At 37.8% G+C, this 20,645-nt stretch overlaps 1 protein-coding gene across 4 annotated transcripts in view; it reads right to left on the bottom strand.

Moving 5' to 3' along the window:
- Nucleotides 1-2,648: 2,648 nt before the first annotated feature.
- Nucleotides 2,649-20,645, bottom strand: part of hectd3.L (HECT domain containing E3 ubiquitin protein ligase 3 L homeolog) — a 34,983-nt gene continuing 16,986 nt past the window's right edge. For 3 of the 4 annotated variants that reach the window (XM_018256797.2, XM_018256795.2, XM_018256794.2), the window contains exons 6-22: nt 20,285-20,400; nt 19,465-19,578; nt 18,647-18,729; nt 17,219-17,384; nt 16,668-16,749; nt 15,671-15,853; nt 14,525-14,577; nt 13,245-13,309; nt 9,978-10,081; nt 9,004-9,123; nt 7,732-7,821; nt 6,030-6,236; nt 5,313-5,442; nt 5,125-5,199; nt 4,661-4,742; nt 3,753-3,824; nt 2,649-3,013 (exon numbers count right to left, since the gene is read on the bottom strand). In XM_018256797.2, coding sequence (XP_018112286.1) covers nt 2,929-3,013; nt 3,753-3,824; nt 4,661-4,742; nt 5,125-5,199; nt 5,313-5,442; nt 6,030-6,236; nt 7,732-7,821; nt 9,004-9,123; nt 9,978-10,081; nt 13,245-13,309; nt 14,525-14,577; nt 15,671-15,853; nt 16,668-16,749; nt 17,219-17,384; nt 18,647-18,729; nt 19,465-19,578; nt 20,285-20,400 — 1,827 coding nt within the window. In that variant the 3' untranslated portion in view covers nt 2,649-2,928. 4 annotated transcript variants of the gene reach the window in all.

Consider the following 20,645-nt stretch of genomic DNA (forward strand, 5'->3'; position numbering starts at 1 on the left):
AGAGATAATGTAAAATGGCATTTTACAATTCATGCAAACCCATGTATGTGCTATACTTTTACTACAGTGCTGAAATTGCCACATTCAAAATGTGGGTCTCACTGCACATAAACTTAAAGATGAATGGAGGTACACCAGTGGCTTTTTGCACCTTTGCCAGATGTAATTGTACTGTATATATGATGTGTTTTGTAATGTCAGGATCAGACTGGGCTGGCAGTACATCGAGAAAAATCCCCTGCCAACCCAGTCCTGCTCCCAATCTCACAATATTGCTGCTCTTCTTTACCTCCCCCCAATCGCTGCTCCGACAGAAAAGCACAAGGTGCGCGTGCGAGGGGGGGGGAGAATTAGGTTGCAGTGCTAGCTTGTGCAGGGGCCCTATAAGGTATTTCATTACTCCTTTCTTGTCTTTGTATGGTCCCCTTATATATTTGCACATGGTTACCATATGCCTTTAAGTACCCTTTCTTCAATGTAAATATCCCCCAACATGGCCAACCTTTAATCATAATGGAGACATTCCATAACCTTCTCTTACCTTCTCTCTTTAGTAGCCCTTTTGAGCACTGAGAGCAAAACTGAACTGCATATTCAAGAAGGGCCCTTATCAGTAAAAATTACCTCTCCTTTCATGAATATATATTTTTTAAAATGTCTCAGTACCTTGCTGGCCTTCCTGCTGCTGACTTGCATGACTTGGTATAGCTATGTTTATGCCCATCAACAATTTGCCTAACTTCATTCTATTAATGGGATATAGTCTTCATAGTTTTAAGTCCAAACAGCATAACCTTACATGTATCAATGCTGCCCAGATTGCATGTTTGTCAAGATTCCCCTGCAAGGATGGCACATCCCAGATGGATTCAATTGTCAACAGCAAACACATCACCAATTGGTAATGATGTCATCTTAAGGCGTCTCTTTTGGAGGGTTTGTGGGTATTTAAAGGTTTGTAACACACAGCACTTTATCCTTGACAAAGGCCCCAAAGAGGGCCGAAACGTTGGAGGCACTGTGAGTTTTGAATAAATCATTGAATTTTTTGGAAAACGGAGTGCTGGTCCTTTCTGCAATTTTATATACCTAATTTTGACCAAGCACCCGGCAAAACGAGATGTGAAGGAGTGCGGGTATCATCTGCGATTTCGTTTAGTGCGATTTGCGGTTAGTGCTGAGGACTCTTGTAATTGTGTATATATATATATATATATATATATATATATATATATATGTGTATATGTATGTATATATATATATATATATATATATATATATATATATATATATATATATATATATATATATATATATACATATACACATATATATATATATATATATATACATATACACATATATATATATATATATACACATATATACACACATATATATATATATATACATATACACATATATATATATATATATATATATATATATATATACATATATATATACATATATATATATATACAATTACAAGAGTCCTCAGCACTAACCCATTATCAATATATTTAAGACAGAGACATTTTGTGCATACTGCTACTGAAAAATGCCTTACCCTTTAAACAAAATAAGGATTGTTTGTCCATATATTGCAATATATTTAAGCTGGCCAACTACGTCAAAGTCATCCCATATCTGGCCAGTCCTACATTCAATTTTCATCTGATTCATTAAGAATTCTATTGCTTCATTATACATTTTACAAAGGGACGACTATGTTTTACCTGCAACTTACTTGCTGCTTTCAAAGTAAAACTCCCATACTTGGCTGCCCTTTTATTAGACACCAGTGGGATCACCTGACTATAGTTGGAGAGGGTGGGAGCTACAACATGGAGCTGGGATAAAAACTAGTGATGAGCACAACTTTCCCTTGTTTGTTATATATATATATATATATATATATATATATATATATATATATATATATATATATATATTCAGACCGGCACATTTTTTATGCAATTAATTTGATTGAGCCTTGGATAATTTTTGCATTGGAGTGCAAAAAGGTTTGGCACAACCCAAGACTTTGTAACCAATATTCAAAATGTATTGGATGCATTTCTGCATCATGAACAAACCCACTGCTTTGGCTCCACTAGAGAGACTTTGTCAGAAAAAATATAGGGTATATATGTAGGTGTAGATTACACCTGTCATTAACCAGTGGTACAGGGCCCTCTTTAAACGCTGTGCAAAAATGCACACAGTTGGAGGGTGTGTAATAGAACCCCTCTCATAATGTGAATGCAGCTTAAGTACCTTTTATAAATGGGCAACAATATGTCTAGAATTGCCTAGTGGTGGGTGCAAATGTAGCAGTGACTTGTGGTGGGCATAAAGGCTAGAATTCTGGAAAAAGATCTGTGAACTGTGAGATAAGAAGCATGATCAACTGCACTGACCTTTTTTTGTAGGAAAAAGGAGAACCATAAAGTTTTTCTTATTTTCCTTAAGAGTCACCGATGTTTGTGTAGACACATGCTAACCAGATGTACACTGGAAACTTGAAAATTTGGACATAGGAATGGCACACGTTTCCTCTAAAGTCTGAGAATGAACAAAACAAAAAACCCATAACATATATAAAATGCCCCTAGCTAGGAAAGAATTATATTGTGGCCAAAATAAACAATAAAGGTATTTTTTAATATAGCAGAATACTGAATGTGATAAGAAAATATGCCGCTCACGCATTGTACTTCCAAGACCATATATTCACACAGTAAGCATTATACAGTAATACATTATAGCATCTGGGATTTTCATGCACTTAAAGCAATGTATCTTGGATGTAAATAAATAGTTAACTGGCAATTTTCTTTCTCTGGGTCCCAGCATGCCAAATATAGTCTGGTTTCTGCAGTAGTAAAAAGTAAAAGTGTCATGGCTTCCCTTGAGTTCCTTATCTTATTCTTCCCATGGATTCATATCTGTATCAATGGCGACACAGTTATATGCAGCATAGCGCAGTTTCTCCTCGCATATCTTTGCACTGTGTAGAGAGAAAAAAATCAGAACATGAAGCAGACAGTAGAATGTGGAATACAAAATGCGGCGGGTAAGATTATCTCTAGAAGAAAAGACTCAATGGAAAATAATAAACAGAAAATTGCTGATATCTCTGCTTCGGTCCACATGAGATCCAGTTGCCCAAGAGGAAAACATTTGAATGACTGATTTGGGCCAGCACCTGGGTGACCAAATCAGGCAAATATCTGCTTGTTTGGCAACTTGCCCAAAATAAGCCTGTTGCTCTTTCCTGTAGCCCTGTCAGCATGTCAGATCATTACTATTGGCTTCCCAAAGAAAACACTGAAAAGTTGCTTGTGAGCTGCAAGTAAAGTGCTAGTTGAACTGACCAATCTAACAGCAAAATAGAACTCGGGTGTAAATTTGAGCCATCCAGATTCACAACTGAAATGTCTCTGTACAGGGTCTCACAGACTTTTGCAATTTCACAATTAAAAGTTACAATTCAGATACATTCAACATTACTTATCTTGAATGTATCTGAATTGTAACTATCGAATATGGTGTTTCTCCAATAGATGTCACACAAGGTTGTAGTGGAACACCAACTTAATAACATCCTGTTGGACAAAAGCATGAAATACGGTTAAGAGATATATAGATATATATATATATATATATATATATATATATATATATATATATATATATATATATATATATATATATATATATATATATATATACACACATTTATTTACCTGGCATAATTTGGCAAATACAGGGAACTAGAACAGGTGGATGATTCAGGTAGGGAGTCTGTCGTACCCAACCTAGAATTAGTAAAACAATGTGTCTGAAACAAACAGTGGATTTGCTGAATTTATTACATACTCTTAGGATACCATAGAATAACATTGTATCCTTCCTCCTAAATAGACTGTACAGATACTGCCTTATATTTAGCACCGCTGCTTATATGCTGGAACACAGTCTTCTTCTGTCTTTGTTAAATTCATAAATATTATACAAGATTAAATGCAAAGACTTTGGCTTACTATTATTGTCTGCTAAAGAGGTAAGAAAAAAATAAGTAGTAGGTAATGTTTACCATAAACAAATATTCATAAATATCTAATGTCTGTATCTCTTCGACTGATGACAATTATATCCCTTCCGTCTCTTCAATACATGATACAGCTCTTAATTCACCTTTGGATTAACTTTTAGTATGATGCAGAGAGTGATGTTAAGACAATTTGCAATTGGTTTTTAATTTTTATTATGTGTGGTTTTTCAGTTATTTAGCTTTTTAGTCAGCAGTTCTCCAGTTTGCAATATCAGCAATCTGGTTGCTAGGGCCCAAATAACCCTAGCGACCATGCATTGATTTAAGTAAGAGACTGGAAAATAAATAGGAGAGGGCCAAACAAAAAGAGGAGTAATAAAAAGTAGCAATAACAATAAATTTGTAGCCTTACAGAGCATTTGTATTTTAGATGGGGTCATTGACCCTCATTTGAAAGCTAGAAAGAGTCAGAGGAGGAAGGCAAATACTTAAAATATTATACAAGATAAATAATGAAAACCAATTGAGAAGTTGCTTAAAATTAGCCATTCTATAACATACTAAAAGTTTACTTTAAGGTGAACCATACCTTAAACTCACCATGATTTATCTGGGTAGATGTAGATTGGAGCTGGAAGTCGGCTGCGGCCAGTCACAAACCTTAGGAAACGGCTGCGATCCTCTAAAAAGGCAACAACGATGGTTTTAAGCTAAATGGCTTTAGTGGTAGGACATAAAGTAAGCAATTAGAACAATCGCAGACCCTAGGAGAGATCAGCCGGTGCACAATATTAGAGTGTCCAGCACTATTAAACAGAGAGCCCATTTTTCTTTAGGTGAATTGAAAGAAGTTTAATGCTCTTGGCACACAACGTACAATTGCCTTTAAATAACAAATTATATCCCACCACTTTCAATAAATAATAGTGTGACTTCCAGTTGCATATGCACTCAATCTCCTCCCACGTGTAATCCCTCACTATCACTTTTTGTCTTGGTGTGGATAGAAGACACATTTAACAGAGAAAGTTATTATAGCATGATCAATAAAGAAAAATACTTACCATTAGTGAAATTGTTCAGTGCCTCCCAGAAATACTGGGCCCGAGTGTCAGTTTGTTCTATCTCCTCAAACCTGGCTGGAGAAGCAGTAATATAAAATAAACTTCAAAAACACATTCTATACAAATACATGCATTTTAGTTTAGAATTTATACTCTGTTAGAATAAGCAGGCCATATGTTTATCTTACTTAGTCTTTTTAGGGCTTCAATTGTGACTTCTGGATCTCCACAAACCCTTTTCTCAAGTTCCTGCCATGTAAGAAGATCTAGCACTGCTTGTGGGACTACTTTCAAAAGGCCAGCCTGGAGAGCTCCTATCTAAGAGAAACACAAGGATTAAAAAGCAAGCGTGGGAAGAAGTGCATTGTTTGTAACAGAGGTTCAATAAGCATTTAAATCACTGATTCACCAGTAATAATAATGCATCAAAACTGAAACAACAGAAAACCTTCCCTTTTCCCTCCAATTACATTTCCTTTGCGGCTTTTCACTTTCAATTCAACATCCCTCCCAGGCACTTTCTTAGAAACTTACTTGGGCCAGTGGAGCACTGAACCGGGTAAATACAATGGGTTTCCTTATATTTTGATATCTCGCCACACAATTAGCAATTTATCATTAATAGTAATTTGGCACCTTGCTGCAGTTTTTGCTCAGGGCAACAACCTGTCCTGAATTTTTGTTTCGGGCATCAGGTTACAAGGAGCTTGGGGACAGCCTGCAGTAAGATACCGGTGGTATAGGCAAGGCTTAAACAACAGGCTCGTACAACCTTTCCAAAAACTTTGGAGAAATAAGTCCAATGTAAATAATTAATGATATTTCCATTTGGCAAATTCAGATAAAATAAAAATGCTGATATAGTGGCATTTTAAGTAGCGCTGATATTAGGAAATAGGTTATACCTGTTCTTTACTCTCCTCCAGCCGAGTTTTCTGCACCATCCTAATAAATTCCATACGATCCTTATAGAGCACAGATATACTGCTGCCTCCAGGAACCAGTTCTACCATCTTCTGATCACTCAGGACAGTGGTGTATGTTAGCTCACCACCAAACTTAAACTCAAATGTTTCCTCGTCCATAAGCTCCATCATTTCCAGGAGTTTCACCTGCAAGCCAAAAAGCAATCATACACACACATTAAAAGAAAATTATATAGCCTTACAAATCAGGTTTAGCCTTAGGGTTTTCTTTATTTTCATTAAAACAAAACATGAGAAGGCACCTGTTGTAACAACATTATTTCTGCACCTAGACTTATACATAAGTGAAAGATGCTGTATTTGGTGTTCTTGCTTTACAGCCGCAATGTATTACATAGCTACTTAAAGGAATTGTTCAGTATAAAAATAAAAACTGGGTAAATAGATAGGCTGTGCAAAATATAAAATAATTCTAATATAGTTAGTCAAAAATGTATTATGTTAAGGCTGGAGTGACTGGATGTCTAACAGAACAGAACACTACTTACTGCTTTGCAGCTCTCTTGGTTTCCACTGATTGGTTACAAGGCAGTAACCAATCAGTGACTTGAAGGGAGGCCACATGGGTCATAACGGTTTGCTTTTGAATCTGAGCTGAATGCTAAGGATCAATTGCAAACTCACTGAACAATTATGTCCCATGTGCCCCCCTTCAACTCACTGACTAACTCAGAGTTAAAGAGCTAAAAAGCAGGAAGTTGTGTTTTGTTCTGTTATGTTAGACTTCCAGTCATTATACATTACATTTTTGGCTAACTAACTATATTAGAAACATTTTTTATTTCGTACAGCCTGTTTAACCACTTTTTATTTTTACACAGAATTGTTCCTTTAATCATTCCCTGCCCCAGTACAGCTTACATTCTAATTTCCATACCACAGACTACATACAGTGACTAAAATTGCAGCAAATCTATTATTATAATGCATTATGCCAGGGAAGTAAAATGTCAGTGAAATATTAATAAAATTAAGGTTCTGCACCTTACTTAAAATGGTTAAAAAACACACGGATAGAGCAGTGGATTATTATTATTTTGCAACATACCCATGCTTAGCTTTTTTTGGCAAGCTGAAAATCTCCCATGTAAGTGGGTCAAGCACTTACTTCACCTTTAATAGAGTGTTTTAAAGTAATAAAAATATAATGCCGTGTTGCCCTCCACTGGTAAAACTGGTGTGTTTGCTTCAGAAACACTACTATTGGTTATATAAATAAGCTGCTGTGTAGCAATGGGGGGGCCATTTAAAAAAAAAGAAGGCTCAGGTTACACAGCAGGTAAGCTCTGTAGAACATAATGGTGTTATCTGTTATCCACTATTTAACCTGTGCCATATAGCCTTTTTTCAATTCCCATTGCCATTGCTACACAGCAGCTTGTTTATATGAACTATAGTAATTGTTTCTGAAGCAAACACATCAGTTTTACCAGTGCAGAGCAACAGTACGTGGGTCAGATATATTGCTCCTCATCCTAGCCCACCTCTTGGTGCATAAATACTATTTCATTAATAAAACAGGACTGTTAGTTTCAGACATGAATATTTTCAATAAATTCAGAAACAAGAAACAGTTTCCTTGCTTTTTTCTATAGAGGGTCAATATAAAATGTTAACTCACTAGTAAAGAATCCACTGCAGAAAAATCTTTACTCCAGCTGACTTCTTCTCCAGTCAACTGTTTCCACACCAAGCCTGGCAAAGCTAGAACCTATGGGGAGGGCACAAGCAGATAAAACATTTGTATGCTTCTGATGCACACATATTCACACATAGAGATGAGTACGTTTGTGATCATAGCAGGCTAGGTTTGCAACCAGCCTAATATTATAGCACCACAGCCTTTAAAAAATAGACTTTATTCAGAGATGCGTCAAGACTACACAGTGTAACTTTTGGCATATAAGAACAAAACATAAGAAGAATATAAGACCCCTACAGCTTATTTGAACTTACTTGGGCCCACCGTTTTTGTCGTCTCACGGGCCCCCGGTAGGGTTGCCACCTGCCCGGTATTTTACCGGCCTGGCTGGTAAAAATGATGGTTGATCCCAATGTTATTAATAGGAAAAAAAGATAAATATATGGCTAGGCCGTTATTTTTTTTCCTGAAAAGGTGGCAACCCTAGCCCGGCCCCAGCCACAATCACCCCAACACCTTGTTTTTTCTTATTACAGGTGCTATCTGGGCTGGTGGGGGAAGTCATTGAGCAACATCTAGGGTCTCCGTGGGGAGCAGGTCTGGGTCTGCGGGGCCCAGGGGTGTCCCTCTGGCCCAGTCTCACCTTGAGACTACATATAACACTGGGTTGTAACACTGATGAATCAGCACAGGCTTTATATGGTAGTCAATAGAAAAATGAGAATATCTGTTTAAAGCAATACTCTATAATAATATAAAGCAATATTCTATAATAATCATAGGAACGTGTCCATATCTAGGAGCTGCAGCATGCCGAATATTTTCAAGTAAAAGCCGCCCAAGCCCCGCGAACCGTTGTTAACTCTGACACAGCTAACTGATCTTCCGCATTGCTTCAGTGACGCTGGGCTGGGGGCAGAGCGAACCTACCATAGGCTGCAGTCCTCTTTTCATTTGTAATTGGCCTAAGGAAAGATCTCTGCCAGCGTCACTGAAACAACACAGAAGATCATTTAGCAGTATCGGAGGGTTGGGTTAACGAAGGTTTGCGTGCAGCAACCCCTAGATATGGACACGTTCCTATGATTTTTATAGGAATGTGTCGGTATCGCTTTAAAGTTTTGGCATATTTAATAGCAGAGAAAGAAAAGACTGACAAAGAATAATATTGGCCTTGGAAAATGAAAAGAATCCTCAGCTAGCGATGATCGGAAAATAAAACATTTCTGGACTAAGTGGTCTCATCCCTACCAAGAATTCCTTTCCTCTCAGTGCTGCTCCCATAAGTTGTCCAATCCACTCATATTTTGCCAGGTCCTTACAAGATGGATTTGGCACATACATGTCCTGTGCTTCTCCAGTTCCATTACCCTGTAACAAGGAAGCCGAACAGTGTAACTTCTGGCATATAAGAACAAAACATAAGAAGAATATAAGACCCCTGCAGCATATTTGAGAAGATTACTTATTAGAGGGCTCTGCAGTGACTCCACGGCATTTGTATGGTTCCTAATCTGTCCAAGTACTCCATGCACTTTGTTAAACAACTTCAACATTTTCAAATATAGCACAGTATAACCAGAAAAATGTTATTTGCCACATTCCAGATTCCAAAGTTAAAAACAAAATTTATTTAGTAATTAAAAAGCCTAACTAAAAGTTAAGGGTTTCCAACTGCAAACATTTAAGGCCTTCGTCCCATAGCGAGGCACCTATATTCTTAATTACTAAATACATTTTTTTTTTAATGAAATCCAGAGTGCAGTAAATATCCTTGTTTCTGGATGTGACCAAGCGCTGCTTGGGACTGGACTGGACTGAGTGGATCAGTTGAGAACTCCCATTGTAGTATAGTATAATCCAGCCAACAAATCTGTTTTTAATCAGAGGATTGGTATATTATTTGGAAAATGAATAATGCTTCTTTGTTTTCATCTGCAATGCACAACTATGGAATCTGTACAAAGAAGTAAAACAGTGGGGCTCATTTATCAACACTGGGCAAATTCGCCCATGGGCAGTTACCTATAGCATCCAATCAGTGATAAGCTTTTTAAAGCCTGCTGCAAGTAGAATAATAAATGCAGCAATCTGATTGGTTTCCAGGGGTTACTGCCCATGGGCAAATTTGCCCAGTGTTGATAAATGACCCCCACTGTGTCATAGAACATGTGAAAATGAATATGTTCAGACTAATACTTGTAATGAAGAGAGGATATACTCACCTGGTTTGAAGTGCGTACAAAAAATGGGAGCGGCACAGGGCTGTCAGCAGAACTTGGGCAAAGCTCCTCAGATATATCAGCCAGACTGTCTCGAAAGCCTCCCCCTGAGGACATGGAAAAAAAATGCAAGAGTAACAACTGAAAATACACATCATTTTTATATTCCCTGTGCAGCTCCAACATTTGAACTGTATCAGTTCAGAATACCCCTTTGCGTTCTCATGAAGAAAATAGATTGGAGGTCCATGGGAACAGACTCTTGCAATGCATCAAGAATCCTTTGTACAGTCCTGCATATTATAACAGAACTAAAATAACAGAATTAAAATATTATAAATCATTTGATTTTCAACAGAACAGCATTTCCAAACAGCTGTATTTCTTCTCTCAGTTTTGATTATGAACATTCTGATCAATGGATAATTTGGCCATTGTACAGCATCATTAGGCCTTGCGCGTAATTTGCAACGTGAGGTGGGACAGACACAGCAGCGCAAAACACAGGTATGCAAAAGTGCAACAAATGTATTTGAAAACAAGTACCATTCACAAATGGCATCAATTCACTCAACTACTGCATCCATTGTTGTACGGCCACAATTGCAGTTGTGGTCACAAAGAATTCCTAACATGTTACTGGGGCATGGCCAGGTGACCAGTCAATTATAACACATCATTAGCAGGGATAATGCCCTAAATGTGCTCATTGACAATACAGTGTGTTTGAATTCTTAAAGATGATGTGATGCCATTGTTATTACTGCACAATAATATTGATGGGGTCACGTTACATTTAAACATTTAAAACTTAACACATTTAATTTAACACATTTAAACTGAGCGTGGCTGTACTTGCATCATGCAGTGCTGACTGTACACAGCCACTCTATATCCACGGATCATAAAGGCGATAAAAGTGTTCATTACCTGTTTATTGTCAGGAAGGTGGCAAACATTTTTCACAGTTCTACAGGCTATTTACCAATTCAGCTCAGTTTAACAGACAGCAGTCTCCCAGAAGAGGAGATAGAGAACATGACCTGCAGGCTGCATTCACCAGCACATACACATTTTATAATACGAAATGAATTTTCGTACAATATTCAGTGCGTGTATGGCAGGAGACGAGCCGACCGATAGAGGCAGAAGGCTTGGATATCGGTCAGCTCGTTGATTGGACTGGTTGTAAAATTTTTAGCATTGCCCACTGTTAGTGCTGAATTGTCAGATACAGGTAGAACTCCATTGTTTCTACCTGTATATCTAATAATTCAGCTCTATACGTGTGTATTGAAATGAACAATCTTTCCTGCTTGTCCAGTATCTGACCTGTATCCATGGGGAAGGTGTCGATTCATTAGATACCTCATACCGAAAAAACATGCTGACATGGGGCACTATCCTAGTTAGTTTATAATAGGCACATGGGCACCAAAGCACTGACTCATAACAACCTTATTTTATCAGTTTACTGCTGGCAGATTGGTTCTAGCAAATCACCAGTTTCTAAAGGTTACTTCACGGTTTCAAATTTGCCCACTGTCAGAAAAATAAGCTCCCTGAGTGCTAGAGATCAAAGGCTGTGTCCAAATACACTTCCTATACCATGTGATAAATAATGTGCACTGCATGGAATAGGATGGGACATTGATCCTTCAGTGATGTGACACGTATAATATGCATTCTTAAAGCAAACTGAACCCAAATGAACTAGCTCAGACCCAGTCCAAATGGCAAGGCGCCCATGGCAACCCCGCAATCAATCATATCCATAATCATTAAATTCTTCAAAGACAACACTATTGCATATGATACAACATCTAGGAGGAAACTACTTCAGCCAATTGTGACTTCTTAAATGTTTTAACCTCCCTGTCTGATCCATGGATGCAACACCGATCCTGGGGCTGCGCCCTGATGCTACCCCCCACTCTGCCCTTCCAAATCTATTGTCGGAGTGGGTCATGCAGCATCATTAATGCAGAGAGCACTATTATTGAAAGGAACATTCGGCTCCTAAAGTTACCTGGGGCAGCTGTTACCTGGCTGCAAAATGCTGCATGAGGCAAGGTTCTCACCTTGCCTCATGGCAGGAGCGGCCCTGCATGTATGGCTATATCCTCTCATGTATGCACTACAGCCTCAAAACTTTTCTCCCAGACCCACACTGTCAATGCAGTTAGCTCCTCACAATTTGAAGGCTATTTGGTTAAAGTCACAATTGTTCTCTATTATTCACTCTTGTTTATATTTGTTTGTTTTCTAGCTGCTCTCCTCTCTATGGGGCAGATTCACTAAAGGGCGAAGTGGCCGTCGCAACAATTCGCCAGAAATCCCGTCCGCAGGGACATTGCCAATTCACTAATAGGCATAGAGGACATTTTGCTAGCGAAATAGACCGTCGCTAGCATTCGTTCGCACCCTATCGCCAGGCGAATAATTATTCTGGCAAACGGTGGTTACTCCGCAAATTCAGATGCAAACGTTACCTCTTTCGCCAGAGTTTACTTCACCACCTCAGAACAGGCGAACAGATAAAACGAAGCTACATCTTCCTCAATCGTATGTCAGTGACATCATATCCTGTATGCCGGAAATGCATTAATGTTGTAAAAAACTCTTCTTTTTTTAAAGCGGGATTGCCTTCAAAAGTCCAAACTATTAAAATTTTATGTGTGAGGAATTTTTTAAAATTAATTTGAGGGGCATGCCACATTTATAGAAGGGTGGGCTCATGTCTAGGTCATTAGAGGATCTCTTCTGTCTTTATTATGGCTCATTGGACATTTGTTTTAAAAAGTGGCCACTTCAAGCATTTGCCCCAACATTAACTAGTAAAGATGTCCATACGACTTTTAGGTACCCGCCATATTCAAATTAACCTGAGCGCAAGAGTGCTAGCAAAGTTTCGATTGGCAGAAATGAACGCTAGCGAAAATTCGCTATGAAATGCTCACCCAGCCAAAGTAATGCTACCGAAAATTCGCCAGCGTTCGGCTGCTGAGACACAACTTCGCATTTTAGTGAATTAGCGTAGTGGTAACAAATTTGCACCTGGCGAAGTGGCACGGAGTGTGGCGAAGCAGTCGCTGGCGCAGGTTTGTCTTGTGCACTGCTTGTGAGGTGTTCAGGTTTAACCCCCATACATCTGCACTAATACAGTACATGCCAATGAGAAAAGAACTTACCAGTATGACAACCATATTTTTGATAGCACTATAGCATTTAGAGAGTGCTTTAATAATATAAAAAAATGTGGACACTCACCTTGATCAATAATTCCCTCTGCAATAAATTTACACTCCCACCACTGCTCGTACCTTACAGGCCACCTGAAAGGGTAAATGTAATTATCACATGTGCAGCACCAACCAAAACCTTAGATTCAACTATACAGACACTGCCCAGGTATTATGCCACCCCACTTACATTTACCTAGAGATGCAAGCTCTATACAAGTTAATATAGATGTATATAGGTGTAAAGTACATTAATTATATGACACATAGAAAAGATATATAATAAATAATGAATAACACCTATGTCTCAGGACATTTAAAATAAAAACAAAAATAATGGAAAGCTTCCAAGAGCATGATCTAATGGCGTTTCAGGGCAGTAGTACAGGTCTGATCTAATTGTTCAAATACATTGAATGGCATAGTAAAATTACTAAATGGGAACCAATTGATAGGTTTTGCATCACTACAATAAACATATGTATATACTCAAAAGAAAAAATACACACTGAACAGTCATTGATTGCCTTACCTATATCTCATTTGATTCATTCAGGCCAGATTTAAAACTCCAGGAATTTATGAAGGTAAACTGCCCTAAGATATTTTAGTTTATGTAGACAAAGCAATAGAGTAGAATGCTACAAAGGCTAATTTTATTTCACTCCCTGAGAAGAAAAAAAAGTAATACTGCCCCTTTAAATTTGTCCAGATCCTTACTAATTACTATGACAAAATCCAGGCTCATAGCAGCTGGTTGATGATTACACTTAAACACTCAGCATTTCTGCTTCAGTTAAGCATTGCAATACTAGTAGATTAGTCGCGGTGTGTCTACACTGTAAGCAGCTGACTAAATTTTGTAATATTTGACTGTCTGCATGGTAGAGTTTGTACCATATTATTTATAATAATAGTGACCTCATATAGGTTTTGGTATATAACCAAGCAAGGCACATAAAGGAAAATATTCAGCTTCAGTTCAGCAAGACAGCAGTCAATTCCTGCATTAAAGTGGTGGGATTAAACTGAAGCGCATATGAAATACTGGATTCATTACCTTCTTAATACAAATAAAAGATGCTACAGGCCTAACAGTCTCACTGAATGAAAGAATGGCAGAAGTCCAATATAATCTATCCAACTGCAGAACCCACTTTTTATTATATTTTCTTACAATATGCAGCGACTTCATTTGCTTTATGTTTAAAATTACCAGCTATGTTGAACTTTTTTACATATTTCAGGAGCTCTTGTACACAGTGGTATAGAGTATGATGTGACTACTTGTTATAACTTTATAAATACCTGTAATCCAGAGGTTTCTCTGATTTATCTGAAGGCTTCAGGCCTTCATATACCTGGCAGTAAAATAGAAGAATATGAACTTTTTAAAGTAAGATTTATTAAAAAAAAAAAAAACCTGTACACAGTCTGCATCTTGTAGATGAGCAACATGCACAATTTTAAGGGGACAAGAAATGTGACCCCTGATCAATGAAAGGAGCTGCACCATATCTTATGTTCCTGAAAGCTCAATAGAATATTTTTTTCCAGAAAAAAGAACTCTAAACGCTTGAAGAAATGACAGTGATCTGTAATGTTTTCAAGAGTAAATAATATTTGTACCCTGCTTTCCATCAGCAATGTGTTAGACAGGGATGCCCTTTCTAAGACCCTCTGTGTGGGCTTCTGTGTACCTGAAATGTCAGTCCAGACCCATCTATCTACTATGGGTAGACTGCTTCCATTTCAGTTGATACACAGGCTACGAATTACTCCTGTTTGCCTGTGCCAAATGGGTAAGTAGAATTCTGCCCATTGCTAAATTTGTAATGAACCAGATGTTAACTATCTCCATCTAATATGGTACTGCCCAAGTATTCAGTCTTTTTGGGCACAAACTCTAACAAACCCTAACAATGGCAAAACTACAGGGGTGGTCCAGGTCTGCTTTCTCTGCAGGGAGGCCTGCAGGTAGATGTGGATATTATAGGCAAACAATTGGGGACTGTGAAAGAGTGTAAAGGGGCCATGATGGGGACCTATTTTACAGTAGAGTCTGGGAGATACTGCTTCATTTTTTTTCGACAGAGAAAGGGAGATTTGCCATTGAAGCATTAAACATACCAAAACAATTTTACAAGTTAATTTACCCTAGTTATAAATAAAACTGCAAAATGTCAGAATTATTAGTGTTTTTTCATTTACTATGTGCTAACAAAGTGCAAAAGGCAAACAACTTAGCAGCAGAGGCCACAGATATAGTTCCATGTTTTATTTGACATAGCCATTGTTTTCACCAGATGATGTTCCTACCATGTACTGTAATACAGCATAATTATGTCAGAAACATTACAGCTTTATGCTCTGGCAGGGCCCCATGTGAAAGATATGCTATAGGCACTCCTACCCATTTTAACGTATGTCTGTAAAACATCCTGATCTTTTTACCTGACTGAAAACAGTCTTCTTGTATGTAGGGTCCAATAAAGGATTGTCCCGATGCTCCACTGCAGTTCTACGGTTAATATACAAACAGGGCATGAAGTTGGGTTTCATGGTTTCTGAATCCTTCAGACACTGGGTAATAAGTGCAGATCGGCATTTGGACAGCAGCAGGAACTGTTTGATGTACTACACAAGGAAGCAGAGCATTTACACAATAAGAAACCATACTTACAGCATGTTGGGTCTGTAGAACATACTTGAACTAGCAGTGAGCTAGTGATGTGCGGCTCTGGCTTTTTCCGACCTGCACCCTCTCTCCTTCCACCCATGCCTGACTTACTTTTATAGACCCGCACTGTGCGGCCCCACCCCACCGATGTTATCAAAAAAGGGGGCGGACGACAGGCTTGCGTCTTTAAAAGTTCAACCCAGAAGTCTGAAGCCGGCATTTGGAAGGTCATTTGGCGACCCGGAAAGGGGGGTGCGAGGTCAGCCCAAACCCGCGGGTATTGGGCCAGTCTGCACATCACTACAGTGAGCCATGGAGTTTGAACATTATGGTTCCACTCCATTAATAAGACATGATCATACATCTAAATATGTTTAATGCTAAACCCATATATTCAAAATGGGAGAGATTGTTAACACTGTTTGCAATGATAAACGTCCACAAACTTGTCACTCAGTTTCAAAGCTCGACAAGGAGTCTGTATGTCCTCTCTGTGTCTGAGTTTTCACCAAGTACTCCAACAACATACAGTCATGTTAAATGGCTCCTGATAAAATTGGCCTTAGTGTTGATATATATAATATATCATCTTTGTACAGCACTGAGGAATATGTTGGTACTATAAAAATAACTGATGATAATAAATAATAATAATATTACGCTGTGGCATGTCTCCACTGTATAAACAAGACAGAAACAAAACTGGAGAGCTGCACATGGCTCGCTTTCTTGTACAATACTCTCAACATACTGTCCTCAAGTTGCTCTTACCTTTAGCTGGTTGAATGTGCCAATGCTGTGATCCCAGGCTGGTACCAGGTGATGTAGCACATTGTCAAGCAGCTTAACAAACCTGAAAAAAATGAACTAGTTATAGTAACTCAAGCACGATTATTACAAACCAACATCTTCTTGTGGTCTCTTACAAAAAAAAGTAGTGCAAATGAAATTATATTATTTCTGATTGGGATAGGAAAAGCAATATATCTGTTAAAGGCAGCTTGTCATCAAAGATGTGCTAATTTTCTAAAAACTAACACTCAACTAAAATAACTTTTGAACAAATCAAAACCCCTATTCCTTGTTTTAATCAACCAAAAAGGGCTTTAAAAGATATAATATAAGATAAATGTTATGTTTTTGAGATTCACTGCCCAGAAAAAAATAATTAAAAAAATACTGTAATATAAAGGTTACCTTCCCCTTTCGTTAACCCTACTTTATTAGTTTGGGATCGTTGGTTTTGTGTTTCTGTAAGATTTACAATGTGTAATAATAATTACACCATATGATTTTGAGGAGGCAATAAAGACTGATCTCACCTCTGGACTAACACAGCTCTACGATAAAGTACATCTGGCTCAATGGCCTCCAGGCGTGGATACCGAACTAAGTTGTTTGGTTGGAAAAGATCAGCAGTGAGGCCCGAATCTCGATTCTTTGAAGACTTAATCTTGAGTCCTCTAATCCGAACATCAATTCCTTCATCTGGATAAAAAAACAAAAATAATCAATTATGATGGCAATTGCAGTGTGCAAAGCGCAAAACTCAACATATTTTTGCCAGCAATGCAGTGTTCCATAATTCCAGCCAAATTTCATCAGCAAGGGGCAAATGTGGCTGATGCAATTACGCACTATGCATCAAAATGCACACAACTGTTCTTGGGCTTTGATGCAATTGAGCTATTTTCTCAAAGTGGGGATTATGTCATTTCTGAGGCTTGGGGTCAAATGATGTCTTTGAGTGATTCTTTATGTGTCTGTTGATGGCAGAGTTCCCCAGAGCAAACAGGTGCACTTGCACATAATTTGCAACAGAAGGAGGGACAGATGCAGCAGTGCCTAGTGCAACTATGCAGGAACGTAGGAGCGGCTTTGGGTGAAAGTACCTTTTATGAATGGCATAGATTCTGAAAACGAGTCAAATATGCTCGCAGCCATAAATGAGCCCTATAGTGTCCAGCATTATAGGATATGCAAATGTGTATGTATTACAGTTCCTGTATATGATAATTCCAGGTCTATGACCTGGTATCTTTATAAAAATTGTGATCAATCAGCTAATCAGTAAAATATTTGTAAGCTTTTCAGCAAAAATTATACCTAAATAGCAAAAGTCTGGATGGAAATCACTGAATGGCATTGACTGTACATCGAAGCATTGGGTTTTAAATAAGGCTTGCTGATGTCAGATGTAATTTTCATTCTATAATGGCTATAGTGGCTTTTGTGTGAACCCGCTGGAGGAGCATTGCATTGCTTAAAGGAACAGTAACATCAAAACATAAGTGTTTTAAAGTAATGAAAATATAATGCAGTGTTGCCCTGCACTGGTAAAACTGGTGTGTTTGCTTAAGAAACACTACTATTGTTTATATAAATAAGCTGCTGTGTAGCAATGGGGGCGGCCATTCAAAGGAGAAAAGGCTCAGGTTACACAGCAGATAGCAGATAAGCTCTGTCTGATCTAATGGTGTTATCTGTTATCCATTAGTTATCCTGTGCCATATAGCCTTTTTTTAATTTCCACCATTGCTCCACTGCAGCTTGTTTATATGAAGTATAGTAGTGTTTCTGAAGCAAACAGATCAGTTTTACCAGTGCAGGGCAACACTATATGATATTTTCATTACTTTAAACCACTTACATTTTTTGGTGTTACTGTAAAGGTATGTTCTACATATTTACACTACAACAACAACAAAAAAACTGCACATAGCATATGTTCTGATATGAAGCACACTAACCCAGACACTGGCTGATTCTGATCTCAATGATGGGTAGGTGAGTGGTCATATCTTCCAGGATACAAACATCTCCAATTAGGTTTCTAGGAGAAGGAAATAGGCCTCTGTGTTCAGTACTTATTATGTTATTAACCTTTATATACTATACACATGAACATATATCCAATGCATACAATGGGCTACAAAGTAGTGTTTGTGTGTATAATGTGCACACAAAGGTCACACAAAAATCTTTTCGACAGCTAGGGGCACATTTACGTAGCTCGAGTGAAGGAATAGAAGAAAAAATACTTCGAATTTTGAACGTTTTTTTGGGCTACTTCGACCATCGACTATGAATCGAACGATTCGAACTAAAAATCGTTTGACTATTCGATACTATCTCTTTAAAAGAAACTTCGACCCCCTACTTTGCCAAGTAAAACCTAACGAACCTCAATGTTAGCCTATGGGGAAGGTCCCCATAGGCTTTCTAAGCTTTTTTTGATCGAAGGAATTTCGTTCGATCGATGGATTAAAATCCTTCGAATCGTTCGATCCGAAGGATTTAATCGTTCGATCGAACGATTATTCCTTTGATCGTTCGATCGAACATATATTGCTAAATCCTTTGACTTCGATAATCTAAGTCAAAGGATTTAACTTCGACAGTCGAATATCGAGGGTTAATTAACCCTCAATATTCGACCCTAAGTAAATGTGCCCCTTAATGTCAAGTTTTTTTTCTTGTGGTGCTATATCTATGTTTTTTCTGTGTTTGTGACATTCATCCATATCAAAAATCATACCTGCAATGTGCATAAATGAAAAACACTTACTCATCAATGGAGACGTCATTAATTTTTTTCAGTGCATCTCTCTCACCCCCATATACCGCAATCCCCTTGGGCATGTATGTTTCATCTGTGGAGTCCACAGTTAACACCAGTTTCCTGTAGATATGAATTGTAGCACTGTCATACAATTTTATCCTCTCTTCTTGTAATAATTTATGTTCCTGCAAACACCTAGCTTATATTTGGATTGGTATATTATAAACAAGTTACATTATTTTCCCAATGTGTGACTTGGAACTACATGTAATGAATTTTGCAAAAATAGCTGTAAGTTAAATAATCGAATGCAACTAGGGATGCATCGAATCCAGAATTTGGTTTAGGATTTGGCTTTATCCGCAGGATTCGAATTCAGTTAAATCCAAGTATTTGGTTAAACCAAATCTGAATCCTTAAAGTCACATGACTTCCTTGTCCTAATTAGTATATGCAAATTAGGATTCGTATTTGGTTTGTGATTTGGCAGAATCCGTCATGAAAAAAGGTGAATTTGGTGCACCCCTAAATATAACTATGTAGTTCAGCATCAACTATAGTTTCTACTAATATAAAAGACACATAATAGTACAACAGGAAGATCCTTTCAACTTTTCTGTCCTTACACAAGGTAGTAAAGATGTTTGTTAGGTATTCATAGTCAAACAGTTCTACTCATGATAGTCCTAGAGCAGTTCTACTGATGATAGAACAGTCCTTCTGACTGATTACCAGAAATTTTATTTTCCACATTATGGTAACCATAGTTATTTGGGTTCCAATATACTATACAGCTATAGCAATGAGTATTTATAAAGTTCCTTACTTGACAACGGTGCCTTCTTTCATGTGTAGTTGGATCCAATGCTGCCCGTCGGACCCATCACTCTCCCAGTATGTGTCATGGTAACCATCTGTCAAACAGGATAAGTTGTTTTCCACCTGTTATAGAGAAATATCAGAAAGAGATTGTGTCACTTCCGCTTTATTATTTCTCCTCCAGGTCTGTTAATGAGCTGGCTTCTGCTACAATGTTTCAGAACTTGCAGGGCAGATAATATATGTATCCAAACAAATACTGTTTCAACAACAAATTCATTTACAAATAACTTTTTTTAATGAACGATTATTGGAAAGTTTCTTTGACTGATATTTTCCTTTATTGTAAATAAAAACAATTTTGGGGT

Source organism: Xenopus laevis, chromosome 4L (assembly GCF_017654675.1).
Source record: "Xenopus laevis strain J_2021 chromosome 4L, Xenopus_laevis_v10.1, whole genome shotgun sequence".
NCBI classification, from domain to species: domain Eukaryota; kingdom Metazoa; phylum Chordata; class Amphibia; order Anura; family Pipidae; genus Xenopus; species Xenopus laevis.